At 41.8% G+C, this 24527-nt stretch overlaps 1 protein-coding gene across 1 annotated transcript; it reads right to left on the bottom strand.

Moving 5' to 3' along the window:
- Positions 1–4036: 4036 nt before the first annotated feature.
- T265_13224 (hypothetical protein) lies at positions 4037–11462 on the bottom strand (the record flags this gene model as incomplete). The annotated part of the gene is made up of 3 exons (XM_009167830.1): positions 4037–4170; positions 8237–8448; positions 11389–11462. Coding segments are annotated over 3 exons (420 nt in total), but the record flags the coding sequence as incomplete, so codon positions are not given.
- Positions 11463–24527: the final 13065 nt, after the last annotated feature.

Raw genomic sequence — 24527 nt, 5'->3', positions numbered from 1 at the left:
CTAATGATAGGAAACCAATAGTAAAAGTGTTCTGCGGAGCACATTAATTTTTGAACCAACACATCAGAGCAGAAGTGGCAAGGAACGTCTAGGGAGCACGATATACGCAGTACAACTGGGAGGTGCATAATCGCTCATAAGTTTGCCACTAATGCAGTTGTGCCTGTGAACTAAGTAGGTATTTTGGAGATTTTCCGTGAGTACGGTTATGGTTGAATGCATCTTCAAACATTCTAATCAGCAACTTTTCTTTGCATAAGAGATTTCACTTCCTACATTACATTATACCGTTTCAAGCGCTCGTGGTACCGACCTTCAGTTGACTGATAGACACTGGGACCCTCTGAAGGAGCCCCGAATCTACAATCCGGTATCACATATAGGTATGAGATAATCACGAAGACTTTCTTGGCGGCTCAAAGATGTACAATACTATCCCAAAATGATACTTAGCGATAGACAGGTCTTCCCAAAAATGCAGTTGTTTTCAGTTCAGTGCACTAGCGTTTTCCGAATACATATGCCTGAATATTCTTAGATGATCACAGCATTATTTCGGAACGTTTTTGCTGTGTTCTAATGCCGGATATTAGTTCATACTATAAATTATTACTGCCAAGATAATAGCACATTTAACCACAAATGTTTTTCTACATGAGAGAACCTACTTTACTGAGACTGACAGAACATAAAACAGGTGGTGTAAACCTACTGTGACGAACCAAAATTCACAGAAGGATTTTTTGGCTGAATACACCATCCAGTTAGCTTACAAGGCCTTTCATGAGGATTGAGGACCACTTTGCTAAACACTGTGATGACAGATAAGCGTACAGACTGTCTGACCAACTCACAACATATTGCACCGTCAGCATGCCTTCTAAAATTGGTTTAGCATCATCCAATGTCAAGTTGCCCAGGAGTACGCAAGGGGGATGCTTACAACTAACTATTGAACCAGATCAGAACGAGGTAAACAATGTTCGCCTAAATCTTCCGCTTATGATATTCTTCAACTAAATGCATAAAGGTAATTTGGGTTCAGGTAAAAAACAAGTTTGACGGAAATTAGGGGAATACGCCGACCTGGTGAGCAAGACCTGTTGTCGAAGAGTTTTCAGCAACCTTGTGAGTAACTTCCCTTGTGAAAAAAGTGTCCATCTATTTTGACGTTACGGCTAGAGCCGAGTTATCAACGACTTACTGTCCGGAAAGCAATATATCAACGTGCGCGTGACCGAAACAGCACTGCGGAGAACCATCCCCTGCATACCTTTTGTAACAAGGCTACATGACACACCATATTTAATGCCACATTCTGGCTATTTGCTTCAGGAAATAAGGCAAAAATTTGCTGGTCCTTGAGCACGTATTAAGGCTCATGCACCCAAACGTGAAGCGAAAGTTATAGGAACAACAATCTAATTAGCCGCTTTCCCCACTCTTGTTGAATTGGGCTGTGGGGACTATGAACATCCAGAACAGATTGTCAACAATTTTTGTTTCACCGTGATTATCAAAGGCTACGACTAAAAAAGAATCATTTAAGTGCATAGCTACAGCTTTCCATTATTATTTAAGGTTGATATATTGTGCTTTGGATGTGTATGCTTAGGGTTTAAAAATCGAGAGAGCTAACTATTGGTAGTTATGGCACGCTCACTGATGAGAATTCAAGCGCGCGACTGGCATGAGTATTTCACGCCTTTGTGTTTACTCATAAAAAGCCACCTCAAACCAGAGTTTGCTTGTCGCAAACAAAAAGAGGATACTTCGATCTCGGGTATAAATTCGGTAATCTCTGTGTGAAGCGCTGATTTACAGTCAACTGTGGAGTTTGAAGATCCACGTGGTCAATAAACTATATACTGACAGACACGTAATGCAAAATGTTGAAAGCTGACTGTGACGCATCTATTCCTGGGCCCATATTTACTCTACCATTAAATCTTCCTCCTCCCTAATGAAGCCAGTCATAATTACTAATTCCTGTGAGGCAGCCTTCTGTGTCTTAATCCTATTTTAAACATGACAGATGAATTGGTGGAGTACCTTGTCCCAGACTCCTCACGACGGATGAATCAAAGTTTGCCTTTAAGCCCCTACTGAAAAATACAACATGGTATCGGATTACTTGATAAATGTAGTATCTGTTGTCATGCACCGTACTCAAAAATCCTTATTGTCAATAGATGTCATTTCGTCGGTAGCTAAGGCTCTATTCGTTCAGTGTACGGGTAATGCCAAACCATTAGAGTAAAAAGTTGCTATTTTGTACCAGCAAACCTTACGGAAATAAGATCACTTTTCTGACAGATAGCTAGATCTAGTACACTCAGGCCTACCTCCACTTCAAAACGCAGTGGTTAGCAGAGTCGTGAGAATTCATAAACTCAGCACACTAATCGTGACCGAAGTGGGTTTGGGGTGATTTGAAGCTATCGGGATTCCATAAAGGCAGGTTTTCTCAGGACTACACACTGCGGCCTCTGCAAAAGATACTTGAACTCGCTTACTAATGAAAGCCATAACAGTAATGTTAGCATTCATCGCACGTTATCAAAGACATATGTGTAAGATCCTTCTTCTTCACTTAAAAGATCTATTAGTGGCATATTGCATCTTGAAAAACTCGAATAGTCACAGTAGCGTCCACAATATTTTTTACTCAACGCCTGACACATCGCAGTTCAGCATTACCAATCGCAACGATCTGATGAAACCACTGGTTCCCTTGATCTCTGTTGGAATCGAAGAATAGTTTTTTAGGCCTTCCGACCTCCTAGTTAGGAGCTCAGCTTAATTGTTTTGCCTTCATTTGGAGGGAGAAATCTCAAATAGCAATTTCTAAATTTCCTTACGCTAGTAACATTCAATCTGGAATAAGCGCTATCTGTTTGAAAATACTCTTTATCTCCATGTGAAATTATCGAACATCCGACACCTTATTTTAATTATGATAATTGCCTATTCGAATCTCACCACCCAGTAACTTTGAATGCGCTTTTAAAAACTCCTCGACGAATCCGTTTCGATTATCTACTGCGCTAGTATTATCATCCATCACAAGGATCGTCGTATTCCTTTTTTTAAGATTTATATGACAGAATATGAATCACTAGGAACGATAGTCAACACGCAGACTGTTCAGACGGGTTTGCTCATCTTCATTATTCCTTAGTCCTCACTGAATAATTCACCTTTGAAACATGGATCACTATCAATCCACTAGCCCCTCAGTTACCTTCCATTAGGTCTAGTTCTCCATCCTTTCATTTGTACTTTGGCAGTTTGGTCTGGGATCTGTGTGGCACTTCTTACGTAAACGAAGACTCTCCTATCTACTGTATCTCAACGTCAAAGACACAGAAAGAAAGTATAAAAAGTTATGTGATTGTTTAGTACAATTTTATAGTAGCAAAATGACCTATGGGGAGATAATGGAGTTGGTCTTTATATTCAAATTCACTAGTGAAGATTAAGTGCAAGCCAGCATTTCTGTAAAAACGGCTCAACATCATCAATTTCTGCAGAAAACTCCAGTGAATCTAAGCATGACATGCAGTTAATTTAATATGTGTAGACAGCCTTATTTGTGAAAGTGTAGTTCACTTGGGTCTGTGATCGGTACTATTAGCTGTGACTTATATGCTTTCAATAGTCCCTTCTTAAAATAAAATGTGAATATAATTTTTGGTGGATGAGGGATTTCAACCAAAATTCCACAGTGAGTTGCAAAAAACAGGAAAATCTGCTTGTACTAGCCTACGCAGATGTGACTGATTGTGAGAGTTAGTGTTATCTCAGTTTCCTTGCGAATTACCTTGGAGATATTTGACCCTAAATCACTTATGGAAAGTACAAAAGCGGGAAGCACAAGAAAGTCTGTTTTCAGAATAAGCAGAAGCTGGCGTTGCTTAAAGGTGAACTTTTTAACTGAATCGGTTGACTTGAAATGTGATCGTGCGTACCAGGTGAAACATACCGAGCACAACAGGTAACTAACGTTGTGCTTGGGTATATGGGCATAGCTTACCATCTTTTGGGCCAATTTTATCCACATCGGGTCAGCATTCTGAAGTCTTTCGGCAAAGCCTGGACATCGAAGAAGAAATCTCGTGTGTGCGGGCGTCATGCGGTCAATAAGAGCAGAAACCAAGATATTCCAGCCTGTGGTGAAAAAAAACACGAACACACAGCCTTTTATTAGGCTACGCATGAACTTCCACTTGACAGAATTACTTAGAACATTCCAATCTGTTACTTCAACGTAATGATGCTCCATTGTATTTTAGAGGTAAACAAAATGCAAGCTTTTATTGCTTCAGAAAAACTGAGTTAACTGGCTTGGACATTACCTAACCTGAACCAAAAGTGTTCTTATACACAAATATGTACACAAGTACGTACAAAACTATCTTTATACACTATTTTCTACACAAAGGTCGGTAGCTAATTTGATGGCTTTCATGAAGAGACTCCAACCAGGGCCATAAAAACGGAGGTCGGCGGTGTTAATCACCAGGTCACCCGGGCTCAATAAAAGTAAAAGATGTGGAAGTGCAACCGCTCGGATGGATCAAGTGGCTAGTAAACAAAAAATGGTTTCAAAAAACTGCGAGTTCTTTGAAATTTCAAATAGTACGAGTCGACTATGAACCGAGATTAATGTCACCAACTCTTGCTTGTTTACCCTGCCACGAAATCCTTTTTGTCCTGCCTTATGCTGACTGGAAAAGGCCAAAGCGCGGCCATTCAGTAGGCAGGAAACGAGTTACTGAGATTCCTACGAACGAACTTACTCACTGGAAGCGCTTCGGAGTGTCGGGACATAATCAGTATGCGAGTGTTAGTAATTGCCGGCTCCAAACCACAACGTGCTAGCAGTTGCTGACTTAGCAACTCAGCTCTTGTATAAAAAGATTCTCTTCCTTTCAAAGCCCTTAACTTGCCACCGGTCAACAATCAAGAACTCTACATCAAGCTGTTCAGGTTATCTTGTCGGGTATGTGAATTTCCTTCACTTAGTCCCTATATCTTCGCTTGACAAAATTGAAACTACTCGGACTTTGGTTACGTGGTCTAAAGTCGAATAGCCGAAATAATTACTCGTGATTGCTTTCCTCTGGGTCCATTTGGAAGAACATTATTGTACGATGATCTAGCGCGATTACTGATGGCATGTGACTTATTGCCCACAATGAAGGCAAGAACAAACTTACTGTTAAGGAAAATCTGGCTTTTAACGCCTGGCGGAAGGTCAATCTTCGCTAGTGTAATGGTCTCGAGTACCTGTGCAAATCAAAAAGGGAAATGGCCACATCACTGGTTTTTAAATATCAGCTGCCACATGTGCATAAATTGTCCTAAGTGTTCCCAATTCTTACGGGCTGAATACATATCTTGCACACAAACCCCAATAAAACAATGGAGATTTCATATTTTTGTAATGTACTACTCATAAGTTTGCTGAAAAATCCATCGACAGCCCACGACCGGTTTCGCCCTTTTTGGGTTTTATCAGGTAGGCACAGTCCCCGGGTTTCCGTCAACCTTATGTTCTACTTGAAACCAAATTGCACGAAATTAGCAAATATACACTCATTTGCAAACTTATTTGTTTTTTTTCGAGAGACTCACCTGGAACCCAGCTGAATCTCTCGTTTGGGATGTTCTCAGGCAACTGAATGTGCTGCGCCAGGCCGCAAAAGACAGATGCAGCTGGGTCCCAGGTGGGTCTCTCGAAAAGACCAAATTAGCTTGCAAATGAGTGTATATTCGCTAATGGAGATTTTAAACCACTGTAAGGACGAAAACCCCTGCAACTTATTCGTCCATAAACCTCAAAAAATCCTTGTTCTTGATAGATTGGAAGCTTGTGGCGTGTAATCAGGCCAGCTGCAAATTGTAGTGCCAGACCAGCACCATCTAACCGAAATAAATTGCTTTCGAATATAGATGCAATGGAGATCCGAAATGAGTGTGGGTAGCCAAGTGGGATTTATAATCGTTGCTCCATGCTTGCCATAGTCGGCTTATAATTATTTAGCCAAACGACCTAACAACGATCCAGCAATCAGTCAATCACCCAGTTAGTCCGTCAGTCAGTCCATTCGACAATCATCCAGTAACTAAATAAATGGATGAGTCAGTCATTGAGTAAACGAATCGGTTTGAAGATGCTTCCCTTGTAACACCGAAGTGATCGTTTCACATGTACTCAGCACGGTATGGAAATAAAATTTTTGGCGTTCTAGGTGGGCTTCATATCACGATAGCCCCACAACGGCTAGGCAAAAAGACAGCTGCTGACGCCGTTCAACGTAGCATGTTCCCCTGGAATAGGCATACATGAGAATCATGATCATACATGATCGCAAGTCACTAACGCTAGCACGGATGATTATTTTGTAGTACTAGCGACGCATCGTCTCTTCGGTTTGCGTCTCCCACAAAACCGGCGTATTCGTCCCAGTATTACAGGGCGTGGGCCACAAATATTTTTGACTTAGAACAGCCGAAAAACATCCTCCACGTAAGTTGTAAAAGCTGCGTTTTCTCTTTAAACAGACTATTTGAGCGACATATAAGTTGCCCGGATTCTTCTGCAATGGCAAAGATGAACGTTAACATATTAACACAGAACTTTTCAGCAATTACATAGTTGTAAGAATCTGGTGAAAGAACTATGCGATATAGAATAATGGGAGATTTCAGTAGGAAGTAAGTACTGAAGCCGTTATTGGAGGCACTATGTCATCTTGTCAATCAATAATTGCTACACACAAAAACGTAGAATAAACATTAGGTCCCTAATTTTTGTGGAGATTTCGTCCTGTAAGTGAAGCCAATCTATGCTGAAAAGCCGAGAAACACTGTACAGCTGTTTCATCCCTATTGGGAATCATCAACAGTGCGCATCTCACCACAGTTTCACTGACGGACCATTAACTATGATGATGTCCAACCTAGTCTAAATTGTTTCACCTAGTAAAGATAGCACTTCGGTGTTGCGACGATGGTTACTGAGTAACTGACAACTTCACTGCAACTAACTTACCTTTCACGTAGAAATCGATTAATGAAATTGAGCTCCTCATCATGGTTAACTAACAGGCAACAGGTTACAGTGGTACCACCAACAGCATACTGTCACATTCAAACACCCTGCCAGAAGTTTCCACCAGCAAATGAGACCGGTAAACAAAAAACGACTTTGTTGCTTCTTGTTTGTGATAAGAGGGATCCGAAAGGCTTCTCTATATTTTTAGTGCGGTATCCATTGTAAACTGTACTGATTAAAGAGCAGCAATGAATAAAGTGATCACTAATATCAAATCATTTTATAATACATCTAATTTTGGTCAGCTCAATAGATTCTGAGGAGAATAAATGTACCAAATTATTAATAAATCTTCTTTCATCATTTCAATAGGAGGAAGTCACAAAAGGGAAGCTAGTTTGTCCGATCACGTGAGACTTTGCCTCTGGTAGATGTCCACCCATTTGGAACCACCTCCTATGAAGTCGTCAAACCCATATGCACGTATTACAGAGACCTGTCAAAGATTTTGGTAAATATGAACGTTCATGTATGGCATAGTTTGCAGTGGCCCAACAGAAATAGATTGAGTAATCAGCCAACCAGATGAACAGATATGCTTTCTTCCTAATAGATAAAACCTAATGGCAAGAGCTATTACCACTCCAAAAATTACTCTAGGTTAATATACTAGTAACAAGTAAAGAGAGTAGCTGGATATTATTAACGTTCTGCGCTAAAAAGAAGGGAGTACCAACAACAACGATAACTCCAAATACAGGAAATGAGTGGGATTTACGGGAGTTCAGAGAAGCGACTGTTTTTCCCCTAGAAGTGTCGATCAAGTCTCCGAAGAAGATGGGTTAATTACCATGAGTGTGGGTATTTCTTTTGCATCACTGAGGTGTTTACATTAAGCAAATTTTATAACGTATAAAAGGGGCCTGGTTGTTGGCGACTTATGTGCTTCTGCACTTGTGTTTCGATATGAGACATTCACCTTACTGTGAGTGTTAACCCGTGGTTGCTCTGTTTACCACTCATTATTTTCCCGCTGAAAAATAACCGAATTTTGGTGCATGCAGCCCGGATACCGATAAAAACTTTAGAACGACTTTAATCACGAAATTCAAGAATGACACTTGCTTCCAGAAGTGTAAAGCTCCATGAGGTTGCTTACCGAGTGCAGTTGACTTACGTTACAGGTGAGCATCAGCTGCAGAGTGAATAGCACGGGTAGATCAAGGAAATAGCGGACGCCAACACGTTCAGCAAACGAAGCAAGTAATTTCAGCGTGTGCTCGGATACAGGTATCGATTGGCTGTTAAAATTGAAGCAAATGTGGTCCATAGATTTAGATAAACACAAGTTGATCGCAGTTTGATATCGCAAATGGCAACAGAAACTGCGGTGCACAGTTTGAGATAGTGTGAACTAAGTGAATAACAATGAATTATATGGTAGATGAGTATCAAGGGTGGCCCTTGTTGTAAACCACGGTCGGTATGACTCCCCAAAGACCTTCCTTTATTTTACTTAGAAACTGTGTTACATTCAATGGGAGATATCGACCGCGTTTATGCTGTTATCTTATAAATGGACATTACCATTAAGCCATTAGAGATGCGGGCATTTTGCGTGCTTTAGGAAAGCAGAAAGTAAAAGTGAAACAATTGGGAGCGTAGTCAGAATCCATGTGGATGTTTTGGAAGAAGCCACTAGCAGTAGTTGATCTGTATCATCGAGAACTTGCGGCGCTATGATTAATTTTAGTTATATGTCGGCTTGCCGCTCAAAGATCTCAAGTAGGTAAACGTTTTGGCGCTTGCGTAAGTACTTCAAGTGCTTAATAGTGTCCACACAAACTGGATGCCGTGGGTGTAGGTCAAACAGATACTAGACGCATCCCTCTAAGTAATACTATCCCTGAAACCGGAATTATTTCTAAACTTATGGTCCGTAGTATTAGACATTCAACGAGTAGCGCCACAACCATACTGTCTCTCTGAGCTCATAGGTAAACGCTGGTGTCTTGTTTACGGAAAACTTTAAAATGTTACCGGGCGGGCTGTAAACAGAATGCTAACAGTTTCCTGTCACAGAAATAATTTCAAAAGCTAGGATTCTGTATAAAAGCCGCAGATGGCACCAAGTTAACTAGATGAACGACGAGGCTGTGGTAACGCAGACTGATCGGTAGTATTTCCAAGATCTTCAGGATGTCTCAGGGCAAAAACATCTCAAATTGCCAGGTATGTCAAGCACATGGAAAGAAATGGTCTTTTGTTATGTTTACGATGAAATTTAAGTACTGGAGGCAATTAGCTTAAAGGTTCACCATGAATGGAGATTGGTTTAAAGATGTCTAAATTCGTGCAAACTTTTGTTCGGGGATGGGAACCATGGTTGATGTAACTCGAGAAAAATTTCAACAAGGTTGAGTAGTTTCTCAGGTGGAATACAAGAGAAATATCCTATATAAAAAGGGAAATATTTGAGGTAAAGTCATTCCAACTGTTGCTCGTTAAACGTTGCAAATAAGGTAACGCCACGTGACAGCCTGTGGTATGAGGTTACCTTTGTTAATGCAGTCCTTTTCTGTACGCAAATCGGAACAAGTCGAGAACCCGTTCGCCTCCCAAATGCAACCAGGAGACTATTCTTCAATCCTTTACTCAATGACCAACCTGGTGTGAGCTGTTCCAGTTTACCAAACGAATTCGCCAGTATTCCTCAATAAGTTAGGGGGCTTGAAAAACGTCCAACCTCTATAACAGCTTGAGAAGAATGCATTTTTTTGCTGGAATTTGTAAAGTCAGGGGCAAATCCCATGTAGATTCGGAAATCTTTATAGTTGCACTAAATTGGACCACTAGCCACAGAAAGTTGCCTGTCCATCCAGGTAGCAGACGCTTCTGTAAGCATGTATTTGTTTGTCGCATATCTTATCAACTTTTTGAAGTCTTCCTAGCAAGTGGCCTGAGGAACCAAGTATCCCACAATATGTGAGAGGAAACATTGATATCGTGACCCTCACCCAAACATACTCACAAAAAGTGCCGGCAAACATCACAGTAAACAATGATGTTTACGAATATAAGAGGAAACCTAAGACTGAATTTTTAATCATCTAGCTATAGAACTAGAACTCCCCAAACAACAACACCAAAGTAATTATTTGGCCGTTGGGACAGAAGGCAAGGCTACATTCCCGGTAGCAGAATGAAAAAGGCATCAGCTTTGATGAGCCGTAACTTTGTGGATGATAAAGTTCAATTTCGGGAGAAACCAAAATTCATTAAGGTTCAAGAGATAATAAACCTACTCATTTAGTGGCTGAGACAAATGCCCTAGGTTACCTCTTGTAGGTTTATGCTTTGCGGACTGCTTGAATCTGGTATAATAGACCCACAAGGATGCATCTGGAGTTCCTTTCAGTAGGAATACCCTCCTGCTTAGTATATTTGATATTGAAATAGATCATGACAGACTTACAAAGGTCCCCTACCTTAGGCAATCAGACGTATTTTGAGTGCATACCACGGCAAAGGGTTCGGCAGGCCTATTTCTGAAACGTAAGCACCTATTTTCGTCAATTCATCAATGAAAACGCATGCACTGGGAACGACTTTATTCTGGATCCGTCAAATAACATCCTCATTCGGCCCACACAAACTGCTGCCCAGGGCCGATTGTGCCTTTAGAGATAAATAATGTAGATTTGCTCAATCCGTCTGCGGCAGGGGTATGGCTGTTAAAACTGATCCATTGTCAGTTTGAACAAGACCTGTAGTTATCTAGATAACAAGTGTTTTAGACTAGCTCGGTTATCTTCCACGTCTAAGTGTACATTTTGAATAGCTTTGTGAGATCCAGAACGAGACGTGTTTGCTTTTGATGTGCAACAAAACTAACCAGATTATGAAAATGTTCAAGTTCTGGTGGAAGGGATAATTGGTTTTAGGAATTTTGATCAATAATAGAAGACTGGTGACTTTCTGATAATAATCAGTGGCTGATTTGTCTTTGAAATTCAAAAGACTATGATTCCGGTTACTCCACCGGCATCGCAACATAATCCACGTTCGTGCAAAGCCTCACAGTACCAAATATAAGATTGTGCACAAATTCTTACAAGAAGTGGACGTCACGAGAGAAGAAGGAATTAACCTGCCGTCATAGAACTTCTTCCTGAACGATTAATGTATTAATATACACCTGGCACGCAGATATCAGTTTGTGTTGCGTGATGCTTTGTGAAGCAAACGAAATTCCAGCCAAACTCTAGAGAGAGTATAATAGATAACAGCAAGTACGCACACAGACAAACAGAATTATTTCGTACCTGATAAAATAACTGGCTGATGGAGGTTTCCATTCCATATCGTCCATGAAGTCGTTTGGTTCCAGGAACACCATTACTCGATTGAGAAGAACACAGCAGATACAAAGTGCCGTTGCTTGACTGGCATCATCAAGTTGACTGTTATACTCCGGCCTCAATAATTCCGATAGATTTTCGAAATCAAACACTGAATATGAACATTATTTTTGAATGACCATAGCAAAGATCCTCGGCAGCAGTCTTAGAAATATATCGAACAAAATACCGGTGGTTTTTTACTCGGACGTGAAGTGCTCTTCCCAGCGAGGTTTATGAAGCAATGAAAAGGATGGAAATCTAAATCACGAGATCGTAATGTTCCTTAAGTGAACATAAAAGACAAAAATGCCTTATAACTATGGAAGATAATATGCCAAAGAAATAGTTCACATGTAAAACGGCTGCTGTATATTTTTTGTTTTCAAACAAGTAAGATGTTCCACTAATATTAACTTCTTATGAAAGCAATAAACCAAGTTCCCGAAGGCACTGTGGCAAGGAAGTAGCTGCGTGCTTGTCGGGAAAATGGTCCGCTGTTATTTGTTCTGGTAGGTAGATATGATGTGTCAACTAATTACAAGCGGAGTAGGTGTAAAGTCGCAAGATACCACCCAGAATCCATCTTTGAGATGATAATTTTGACCGCATTCATTGAACAACAAGCAGCAATGTAATACTTACCTGTTGTCGACTAAATATCCGGTAAAGTGCGCAACTCGGATCTAGACATATAGTATGCGGCTAAAGTTTACTATATTCCTCCAGTCACAGCTCAGCTAGGTGACAAACATTCTGAAGGTGTTAAGAACTGTAAAGACGTTTCACACAAACGGAAGCAAAAGGATTTTTGATAGCGAAAATAAGTTAACCGTTGTAGGTGCAAATGAGAATCTGGTACGTTTGTCTGCTGGCAGGCTGCAGACCACAAATTGAACCCTAAATGTGAACAATCCTTGTATCTAATGCGGCTTGGTGTAACTGCCGCATGCACAGTAAAATAGAAAGTCCAGAAACATATGCGTCCCTAGGTGGAATGAAAATGGCTTCTGACTGTGAAATAACACATTAAAACTATGAAGGTTGTTCTAAACTTGTGATGGTATATGTGCGCCTATTAATTAAACCAAGAAGTCACTTTAGTTTGAATCTTCAAACGTCTATAATACATCTGGTCAAAATTAATCATTTTACTAACAGAGGCTGCCCTACGAATTGCACGGATCTTAAACCGTTGAAGCCATCACTCGCGAAGCCGGTCACACAAAATCATATAATGTAATTCGTATTGCTGCAAGCGATATCAATTGTCTGAGTGAAAGAAGGTTGTAATGTTGGTCAAGTATTCACAGCCCTAACACACGGCACTTAGCGTAGCCGGGACGTCTTTCAGGCTCTCTGAAGATTTTTTAAATGCGCACCAGTAACACGGCTCTACAGTGTCCTGGCCTTTTCAGAGTAGGTTGACTTTACATGTCGAAATGGTTTTTATATAACCCAGTCAGCCATCTACTCAAAAAACACATGAGGTGAACCATCAATTGTGATAGACTGTTGTTTATCTGAAGCGATCTACAGATACAAACTTAAGTTTGATTGGTCTATGAACACTGTTGAACAATGTTTTAAACCTTAATCATCAAAGCTAAAGATGCCATTTAAAAGCGTACCTGGAGACTAGCAAATATGAATGAAAACTACATCGTATGGCCCTCTATTATTGTGAAATACGTCAATACGGGCGATTGGGCTCCCAAATAGAATTGCACAAAATTTGAGGACGTCGGAGCTAGTTACAATAAATCAGAAAACATAGAAACTATTGGCTTTCTAAGCCGTACTTGTCTGAATTAGTAATTCTGTTTGTCCGTAAGATACTGCGCTAGGCTTAAAATATATTTCATATATTTGGGTAATCTAAAACTCAGCTCGTATTATAAAATGACACTGCTCTTGGAAGTCTTCGTTTTCATTTATTTAGCTGATGTTGTCCGTGCAGAAACCATACAGTCTGACACGGTACTGTCTTCAATCAAAATCAATCAAACATCCTAAACAATCTACAGCACAATCAAAATATCCTACTACGCCAACCCAATAAACACCCACGGTGAATTAACTTTGACCGAAAGAACTGAATGGAAAAAACAATGAAACAATCGGGCACAAAATGTTGAGATGAATTACGAAATGTGAACATAAGGGAGCGCAATCAAAATAAATTTGCGTAGCTGGTAGAAGACTATGAAAAAGAAAACTATTGTCAAGCTCTCACCACACTCAATCTCGTAGAAATCGCATATTATCTCCGCACGAATAGTTGTGCACTACCGAAACTCACTGCTAAGTCCTGTAAAATGTATGTGTAAAACTCGAAGATCCCATCATACCAGGCTGATCAATGGGCAGCGGTCTGATTAATACAGCCGATTGGTTCTCCAAGCTGTGTGTGACAAATTGTTCCTTAAAAATCAGGTTTTCCGCCGGCCACCGCCGTCTCACTATCAGGCTTTTGCATGGGACAGTAACTGTCTTATTATCAAGGAGTTGGTATACTGCCAGTACCCACCCTATATATTAAAATGAACTGTTCATCCACATAAACGCTTGCGCAAATTGGGGGACAAATTATGCCACCAGACGTGTCGCCTTACGTGCTCCATAAAGCAGAGCTGCTAATCAAAAACAGGCTACTTCCGGGTTTTCCTATCTTTGAAACCACATATCTGCTCTTTTCTTCCGATTCATCCAGTTGCCAGTGACATCTCCAGAGGTTGGTTATAAACCTCTGATAGACCTGTTTGCCGCTCATTTCCATTAGCCGCAATGTCTACGTTTTGACTTAGTCGCCACGGCACAGGCACATCAATACCAACGTTCAAACCCCAACACGCAGTTCATCTGGCAGGATTTAACGTTCGCCATCTGAAACAAGATAGATAACACACCGATATTGCATATGAGCTGGATTCGCTTTTAACAGGTGTTTCGTTTGTCTGATACAAGGCCTAAGAGTGAGGTAAATTTGCCAGAACTAACTTCCACGTAGATTTTAATTTACCCTAGATAGGCGAGATGGCCCAATTGGATAGGGGCGCAAATTCACTGACCGGAAGGTCCGTAGTTCGAACCCGACCTCTGTCTTTCGAGTTCCCCTCTCTAGGCTTGGGCAACCTGGCAGTATCCCAGTCCCCGTACTTTCTACGGGTGGCGTAGCAGTTAGGCGCCGAAAAGGTGCTACAGCTGAAAGGTTTTTACCCCAGTTGATTCAAAAGCCATCACACCCGCTGATTCTGCTTGATTCGGTGCTGTTCCAATCTACCGAGCTAAACAGCCTTTGCTCTAGTGCCCAATTGGATAGGGGCGCAGATTCACTGACCGGAAGGTCCGTAGTTCGAACCCGACATCTGTCTTTCAAGTTCCCCTGTCTAGGCTTGGGCAACCTGGCAGTATCCTAGTCCCCGTACTTTCTACGGGTGGCGTAGCAGTTAGGCGCCGAAAAGGTGCTACAGCTGAAAGGTTTTTACCCCAGTTGATTCAAAAGCCATCACACCCGCTGATTCTGCTTGATTCGGTGCTGTTCCAATCTACCGAGCTAAACAGCCTTTGCTCTAGTGGTTGCACGTGTATAGCCGCCTGTATGTGGTTCGTTTGGCAACGTCTGTGGGGCTTTCCCATGAACGCGTCAGTAATCGCTGTCTATTCATCGTATCTGCTTACCCCTCAACAGACGTTAGCCCTGTAGTCCCCAACCAACCAAACTCACTCGGCAACATGGTATCCTTCTCAGGTGAGTCAACCTCTAATACGGACAGACCACATCGCCGTTATCTGTGCATGGCGTTGGCCTATCACCAATTGTTGACAATTCAGTGACATTTATAGGAATTCGAATCGCGCGCTGGTTCATTGCTGTCCCTCCTTAGGCTTTTCAGGGATGCGCAATGTGCTCACACCTTTCCTGACCATTAAGAAACCATCAGACCCTAAAGTGAAACAAGTCTACCAGAACCACCTGCTAAATTTCCCTCTGGACAACGCTTCTGATGCCGACTCTAAATGAAAGTTATTGTCCACAACACTGCAAGATGCTAGAGTGCCCACTTGTGAAATGACGCAATCAACTGGATCTTGGAAATAGGTTTTGAGGAACACTCTAAAATTGTTCGAAGCCTGAACATTCACTTCATCGGTTGAGCATAGTCTGAGACGAAGAACTCTAAGACTTCAGGTGCAAAATAGTATTTGTACGTACACAGAGGGTTGTTGCGTCTATAAAGCCGAGAAGATGGACAAGTAGGAAAACTCTGAGAATGGGTGGAAACTGTTCTGGGCAAGTAAAACATTTCTGAAAAAGCTCCAGGTTAACTATACAATTACCGATCACGACGGCTCACCTATCACTGAAGTCTAAGGACGCTTGAGTCGCTAAGCATAACGTTTTCAACAACAATTGAACTATTCACCTTAGTTACTCAGCCGGATTTCCAAAATGAAACGCTTTTCTTGTAGGTTATCCAGGAACTTCCGGTGGCTTCGGAAATAAGTAAGTGCCTTTTGTCCCGAAGTTCCGACTGAGCTTTAAGCCCTGACGAAATTCCACGCAATCTAGTCAAATATGGAGGCAAAATCCTCCATTTGGGGCAAAATAGACCGTTACGGTCAGCTATGTTTAGTCGATAATGGTGCCTATTCCTATTAATTTTGCTCAAAAAGGCGGTGTGGCAATAGCAGAAGGGTAAGCTTGACCCCCGTTCTAACAGGACCTTTTGCGTCACTTATTATACTCAACTTTCAAATACGAGTGAAGGTGGAATCTGAGAACAGGAAGCTCGATTCTGGGTGGAACATGTGAACCACACCATTACATCAGTTGTTTAGACTACTATATAGGCATATATCCCCCACAATCTTGGTGGTCCTTGGCCTCAAAAGATCATTTAATTATTTTGACCGTTTATCTCTTCTGAACACGATTATACAACGGTTCGTGCGCCGGAACTACACAAACCTCATGTACTGTTTGTGATTGTATTCTTTGAGGCGCGTGCAAGTGTATGCCACACATATTATTGAATGCATCCAGAGTGGCTGTGGGTGGAATTTAGCAGACGTCAGAAAGGGACAATGATGGCAGCCTACCCGTCGTAGATGTGACGGTCAAACGACCTGATAACAGTTCAATACAACGTGGTGTATTCACAAGACCAGCTTAACCCAATAATGTACCAACTTCCGAAGTTTCACCCGTGGGCATGTAACGTACCTATCCTATAAGGCCGCTCAACAAACAAAAAACCTCTGTTCATAAAAAATCATTATAAAGGAACTGAGCGACCCACGTTGTGTATTCAGGTAAAACCCGCGAGCTTTCCCATTGTCATGGTCTCAGATAGTTCCTACACACAATATTAATAACAGTATTTGAAAAACAAACAGGAATACTCGGAAAACAGGCGTGAGTATGAATAACCAATAACCCAAGTCGCCTCTTCTCCCTGTAATTTGTTTCGACGTCCTGGTGTTTTGCTACTTAAAATTACATTTTATCGAGATATGCTTTGCCATGTAAACAAAATGGTTGTCGTTATACATTCAAACTTTATTATACCATAAATATCCATTTTTCGTTCTTCTCAAAATACAACTATATATAATTGGAGTTTCTATTGTGCAGCATGTGAAGAGCAAAAAGCGGGAACCACAAAATGCCGTTGGTTCAGCTGCAACACACTTTTTGCTGCTTAGCTACGATGCCACCTGAGTAAGCTCGACAGCTGAAATACTGACAGGTTGCCCAAGCCCAGAAAGATTTGAACCATGGACCTTTTGGCCACCAAGTTATAACCTTAGTCACTGAGATATCTACAGGTCATTACAAAACCTACAGGCTGCAAAATAAGGGTTAATTGTGCATTTTTATCTCACTGGTCAACAATATGGAATGAACGTTACCTTCCAGATCATGAACTCCAGATAGTAGAAGTTGGCTGCACCAAATCAGTTCTTCAGTGGCGTATTTTTGCAGTGGGCCTAGGCTTTCATACTCGTAGAACTTGGTTGCCTCATTGAAAGTGAGGAGAGCAATCAAACGGTAAAACAGCAGATCGCCAAACTGCGCATCTGAGATGGATGGATTGACAGACATCCTGGCCTTAGTGATCAAACCTAAACCAGTTTACCTCCAAGATGAAAGAATCTTTGCGTTCTTCTCCCATTCTCTCCGAAACAATTGCTGCAAAGCATGTACGATCTTGTAAAACAGTGGTAGAAGGTATGAAAAGCTCTGTCGAAGTAAATCCGTGTCCAAACACTGACACTTTTCAATGTTTAAGTCTGGAGCATAATGGGTGATATTCGAAGAGACCAGATTGTCTTTTTCGGCTCCACACAGTGTATGTGTGCACTCCAAATATACCATAAGGAGTTTAACCAAAGGTAGAGCTGATTCAAAACACAGGTCTTTTTGACATGAAATAGACTAAAGAATTAATCTGAGGTGAAAAAAGTACCAGAAATATTTCTAAGTATCTTCCAAAAAACATTTGGTTTAACGTTTTCCAGATAGCCTTTATCTCTGCATTCCAACTGGCCGCCTCCAGTATGTCCTTAAAGAAAAATCTATCCAAGATAATTAATGAATTTGCATTACCTGTGAAGTTGCCAGCAAAGCTCAATGTGGATCTTAACTAGATATGGTAAATCGTAGGGGCGGGAGCTTCGGGTCACTTCACCACCATTAACTTGCTGTACACAGAAATTTAAGTAATTTTGTGACTTCCTCCTTATTGCTCGGATCAATCTGGCAAATAACTGCGGCGGAAATGGTCTTATAATCCTGTCAAATCTGGGAGCTCATGAGGTTGTTGGTTCTTGTTCTAGGTTACCGAAATGCTGTCGTTATGGTAAGGAGCGATGTTAGGTACACATCCCATTCACGAGAGATCACCATTTCCATCATGTTGTTAATGAACTGATTTTGTGCTGCAGGCGTCAAAAATATATCCACTGCACCACGATATCTAAAACAGTGAGGTCATAGATTTCGTAACATACCTGCGTAAATAGTTGGTGATCATGTCACAGCACCTCACTGCGATTGCTGTTTGGCTAAGTAAGCTTTCAGTGACAACTGACAAGCATCTTGACAAGCCTGGGGGTTCAAGTATCTTGATACGGTGGATCCACTTACTGTAAGGGATAATGTCACACCTTTCAAAGCTCTCATCAGTGCTCAGAACATCGATGCATCTCATAAGGTCACTTAAAAATGCTTTTAGAATTGGGGTGAATTACCCAAGAAATGATTTATGTGGGATAATCAGATCGTGCAAAAATTCTGAGAATAAAAGTGAGATAGATTAGCCAAATACCAATGATTCCGCATTTGCACAAGTATCCAATCCAATCGTCATCGGATTCGTTTCCAAAGAGACCCAGGATAAATTTTATAACGCTGTGTTGAATGCCTTCTTTGTGCGAAGTCAGCAAACAGCGTAACAACTTTGACAGGTTCCCGCATGCTGAAAGGAGCTTGAAGCTACCTGGGATTCCTCCGATCTGTGTTAAGCAGTCTTTTTAATAATACGCTTTCTACGAAGATAACTAACTCAGTCCGTTATCAACAATCCCACGATTGGTTTTATTCCTGGTCATGACATCTAACACCAATTCTATATGGGTCAAGGGAGACTGCTGAAATGTGTTGGATGCCATCAAAAATGACGTATAGCAGTATAGGCTAAATCCAACAACCGCATCATTATTCGACAGCAGATGATCTTTCAGTGAACCAATAATGGCATCTGGAAAAGGGAATTCATGTTACTCCATACTGATAGACTTAATCTCACCGGCTGTTCGGTTGAAGTGTCTGCCTCGTGAGTCAGCAATAGAGCTAAGAACATTCACCGCATTCAGTACAGACAACTTGGAAGCACAAGTGCGATTCAGCTACAGAAAAATATCAGTGATGGTTTTCAATCTGCTTACCAGCTCTACAATGGGTTCGATAGCACGGCACGTTATTCGGTCTTCCAAAGGTAGAATCCCTAGAAGTATCTTTAGCACTGAAAGATTATTCACATGTCAAAGTAAAGAACCTGAGACAATATGACTCGAAAATTCTGCATTATCGGAATCTAAGTGAACTGAGACAAGTACATGATACACTGGGAAAGTGGAAAACATACATGCTAGGAGTTCAATCGACTTTGCTACCAGCTGAAAATCTGTTCCCATCCCGCAGCGGGCATTATTTTCGGCAAATTTCGTGAACGCAGTTAAATAAGCTTCTTTGGTCGGTAAACGCAAATGATCGTGATATACTAGGTCCACCATACATACTATACAATTGACTGCGTATTGTTCGACGCAGTCGACTCTGTCTAACTGTGCTGCTGGTGTGATCTGACACTTGGCCGAATGCGCGCAGCTCATTTCGCGCGAATACATATAATGGTTTCAATTATGGCGCCTTTTAAACTGGCACGGACGTCCGCCGGAGGAGTAAATGTTGCTTTTCATCATTCTGCTTGGAAATCTCCAAAGCAGGTTCTGAGGTATTATCAATTTCTAAATTTCATGGTTTAAGTATTGGATGGGCGAAACAGTTTTGGTGGAATACTTTCCCAGCATCGCTAGACTCCGAGTTCGCGCGAATACATATAATGGTTTCAATTATGGCGCCTTTTAAACTGGCACGGACGTCCGCCGGAGGAGTAAATGTTGCTTTTCATCATTCTGCTTGGAAATCTCCAAAGCAGGTTCTGAGGTATTATCAATTTCTAAATTTCATGGTTTAAGTATTGGATGGGCGAAACAGTTTTGGTGGAATACTTTCCCAGCATCGCTGAGACTCCGAGATGCTTAGATCGGACTCAAAATCTCGACTGGTACTCTGAACCCAGTTGCCGATCCGGTTTGGTCCATCAGGAACACGTCGCAGCTTTCGATAATCCGATTTCTTTGTGCAAATACCCAGCGCCATTTTATCGTGCTTAAACCAAAATTAAGTCGGTGGTCCTTGGACAGAAAATGCACTTGTCCCCAAAACTTTTTGGGTGGAATGAAAATTTTCGCATATCGTGTTGTCTTTTGTTGTATGTGCGCTCAAAATCACCTTATTCTACCTTCTTTATGTGTTTTCGCCCCTTGTTTTGTTTTTGTAGGCTCGGTTTCTGGTAAATGGACGGCCAACCGAAGAGGGGTTTAGCACCTGCAGAGCCCTGATTAAAAATGGAACGCCGCTTCATGGATTGCGGCAGTTTGTCGCCGATGAATTCGGCAAGGCCCTTATAACTCCGGATATATACAGCCACCAGTGGAAGCTTCAGTAATTTCTGTTTAGTGACTGATGGATAGTTGGGTTTTGTTGTGGCAGGCGATATGCCTTTTCTCCTGGAAATACTTCAGGAGCAAAAGGCATGCGTCTGTAGTCCTGTGCGAGTGCAACGTTATGTTGTGCTATTTTCAGATTTGCAAGGCTATCAGGAAGCACAAACATATTGTTTATCATACGCGTATCTCTATCGTAGACACTGTGAATAGCCAAAGAATATCCCACCGTATGACTCGCCTAGACAATGCTGTACAGCAGCTTTCCTGTTTACCGATATTGGTGGTTAGTAACCTGTCGCCGGTGGTCAAGGGTGAGGCGTCTAAATCGGACGGCGGTCCAGGGACACAGAAGGGAATCTTTGCTTGCTTCGTGACCCGCACTAATATGACGGGGAACCTTACAAGCTGTGCTATGGTGATCCTGAGAGTCGCCCTTGATCATGGTACTTTTCTGCCCAGCATCCGGCCCGTCCAAAGCGCCCACACTTGTGATTGTTTAACAGTTTGCAAAAAGGCAAGTTATGATAACGACAGAGGTTGAAGCACAGAATCTCAAAACGGTGCGCCTCGGCGATTCCTTTGCGTCCGCATTTCCCGGTCCACAAAGAAACGAATCGACAGCCTCGAGTTAACACCATTATACTAGTACAAGTTTTGTAGTTTGAGTAATGAGACTGTGATGACTTCGCGTGACGCATGTAAAAGCCACCAGTTGGATTAAGCTTTTGACGCGGAATTATGCATCTCATGCAAGCCTGGAAAATGGAAAGGCCTGTCATTCAGTGTTCGTTAGCAAACGGAATTAATGCAGTAAGCATCGTGTACGCAAGCACCTTGGAGATCGCCGCTGCTGAAATGCTGGTTTCACAGGCTTAGTATTGTTCCCGGTTTGTAGGCCGCCTGCCCCGTAGTGATATCCCAAAACTGGCTCACCTCTCACTAATTTCAGGAAGTCAAAAGCTCGCTGAAGGCTGCGCACCAAGAGGACGGTATACCTCCAGCCAGGACATATGCATTAATTAAATCGCTCAATAAAATCCGACCTCCCCTCTCGTCCAAGTTCTAACCTTGACTTTTCCCGGTTGAAATGGAAGGACACATGGAGTCCGATTCACGTTTTACGGCAATTCGGGATATCTTATTACCTTGGGCACTTTTCCCAATTGATGGTTGATATCCTGAAAGATAATGAAGATAATTTGCGTAGAAAGTCGTTAGAAATAGCTGATCTTCATCATGGAGCGGTGACCTCGAAAATCGCGTACTTTTCGAGAAGTCCTTTTATTTTCGCGAATACTAAGCGGCCTCAAGATCCTTCTGGTTGCGGTGAATACGACATATGAATGATTTGCTTCGCTAAACGGACTTGCGCACCACTGCTAATTGAACGGAAGGAAGGCTCTGGATTAAAAGGTTTTGCAACCGCAAGTAACTGCTTAAATTAAGTTTTGTGCTTGTGGCTACAGAATTCGTTCATTTTAATCAATCATACCTTTGAAGGGTGACGAACTTGTGCAAAATCCACTTAAAAGTACCTTTCGGATATTTTGAACGATCGCGAAGTTTATGGCTGATAGGATGAACGTTGGGAGACACGTTTCGGGGCCCTGCTTATCTGGCGGGATGCAAACTTTTGACACATTGAGACTGCGGCACCTATTACTGCAGTATCTCGTTGATCAACGGCTGTGAAGTTCAAAGGTAATTAGCATGCTCACCATATGTTCGATGAAATTTATCAACGTATCTGTGTATAACTGATTGCTTTGAATATGAGATTAACGGTAATATTTGATTAGATGTAAAAGCAACTTTTTTAACTTCTTTGGCATCCCCCGAACCATTGCAAGGCTGCCAGTGTCATGTAATGTCATGCGTCACTTGTAAGTGACTGGGGTTCAAAAGTTCCAAGTCGAAGTTTTTGGGCAACTTATTATCGGGGCAGCCTATATTATTTAGCTCTTATTGACCAGTTGGACATCAGCCTAATGATTGCTGGGTTGATTGCGCGTCGGTTGTGGCATCAACTGATTTATTGAATGCTGGGATCCTATGACAACTTTCCAGCCTACATTGTCAAGGTCTCTACAAAAGGCGTCTTTAAAGTGTTAGCAGTAGCAGCAGTGTCTATGCCCTTTTTCCCCCTACCCAGTTCCGTTCACATAAGGAGACAAGAACGGGTGTATCGGTATGTCTTTATACTGCGTCGATCACGTCGAGCCAGCGAGTGGCTCGAAGAATTCAGGTAATGCCTGCTTATCGCCCTTTAATCAGTTCATCCATTTGAAATATTTTGTCCCACAAATAAATGGGCCGACAATGATCGTCATTACTTATTCCAGTATCCTCTGCGACCTATTAGTATGAAGTTATTTTCCCTGCATGAGTGGTCGCAACATACTCATTTAAGATGAACATAATAATAATGTCTAGTCCCAGGGTATGAGTGGCGCATCTTTAGCCCTGATCATATTGTCACAGTCGGAATAAAAGCCTGACTGGCGGGGATTTCGGGTACAGGATGGTTTAGGGAAGGGGAAAGTATCATAGGCGGTAAAAATTATCCGGTGTAGACGTGGTCGCCACTAAACCGGCACAGGCAGAGAAGCACAGTTACTATGCGTTTCCTTGGGTACATCGAGCAAGATTGAATCGCTAGGATTTGAACGTGGCTGACAAAAATCAAACCGAGGGAAGGCAAAACAAAAGGCTTCTTGCTGACACATGTCAAGAAAGATATTACGGTGGAAAATGAAAAACCACAGCATCAGGTCTGGTGAAACAGCAGATTTAACGTAATTCAGCCGGTCAAATTGTACTAAAATCTGAAACCATCGTTGAAACCCCTTGGTTTTGCACCGTATGGCTTATGATATGGTCATAAAAGCGTAAGTGGGAATGATGAAGTAGAAGGATTAGCAAAGCGGATAAGTGGCAACAGGAATCTCAGGAACATTGTGTACAGTGGAACTGTAGAGACAAACCAGTGTTACTGTTGTGTAGTCGCGCATAATAGTTCCCTGCAAAAGTGAGATGATGAAACGCAGGACCCGGAACACTATTTGTGTTGAAAGTTATTGAATTTTTCGGGATGCACAGGCACACAAAAGTGTTTAAATTCGAACGGAAAGTTCGGCAGACTGGAATGAACATATCATAGAGGAAACTGGGGTCAAGTGTGTAGCTTGTTCCTATTTGCAGTTATTGGGACGAGTACGCGAGAGCGCACGTTTGCGAGGAGGAAATTATTAGTAACGGATGTGCTATCAAGCTGGGTATGGTAGTTCCGTGCCATCATTAGCCTGACGTACTTCGGCCTCTGGACAGCCCCGTAACGGACGTTACTTTTAAGGTCATTGGGCTGGGATGTGCGACTCATTAACCGGCAAGATTATTTTTCGGCTGGCCAAGGAAAGAAGGTAGAACGAAGCCGATGTAAGATCGCAGCTTTTTAAGCCGGGAATATGGACGAGTTGGAAAACTCTGATAATGGGTGGAAACTGTTCTGGGCAAGTGCAACATTTCTGAAAAAGCTCCAGGTTAATTATACAGTTGCCGATCATAAAGGAACGCCTATCACTGAAGTCTAAGGACACTTGAATTGCTAGGCATAACATTTTCAACAGCAATTTAACTGTCCACCGCAGTTACTCAGCCTAATCTCCAAACTGAAGCGCTTTGTTGGACGTTCGGCTCTGACCATTATGCCATTCTGCATTCCGGCTATTAACATTACACACTGTTCGAAGTTTTACCATTCTTTG

The sequence above is a fragment of the Opisthorchis viverrini genome, assembly GCF_000715545.1.
Source record: "Opisthorchis viverrini unplaced genomic scaffold opera_v5_46, whole genome shotgun sequence".
NCBI lineage: Eukaryota > Metazoa > Platyhelminthes > Trematoda > Opisthorchiida > Opisthorchiidae > Opisthorchis > Opisthorchis viverrini.
Note: the sequence above shows the minus strand (reverse complement) of the source record. Positions and strands in the feature narration are given on the sequence as shown.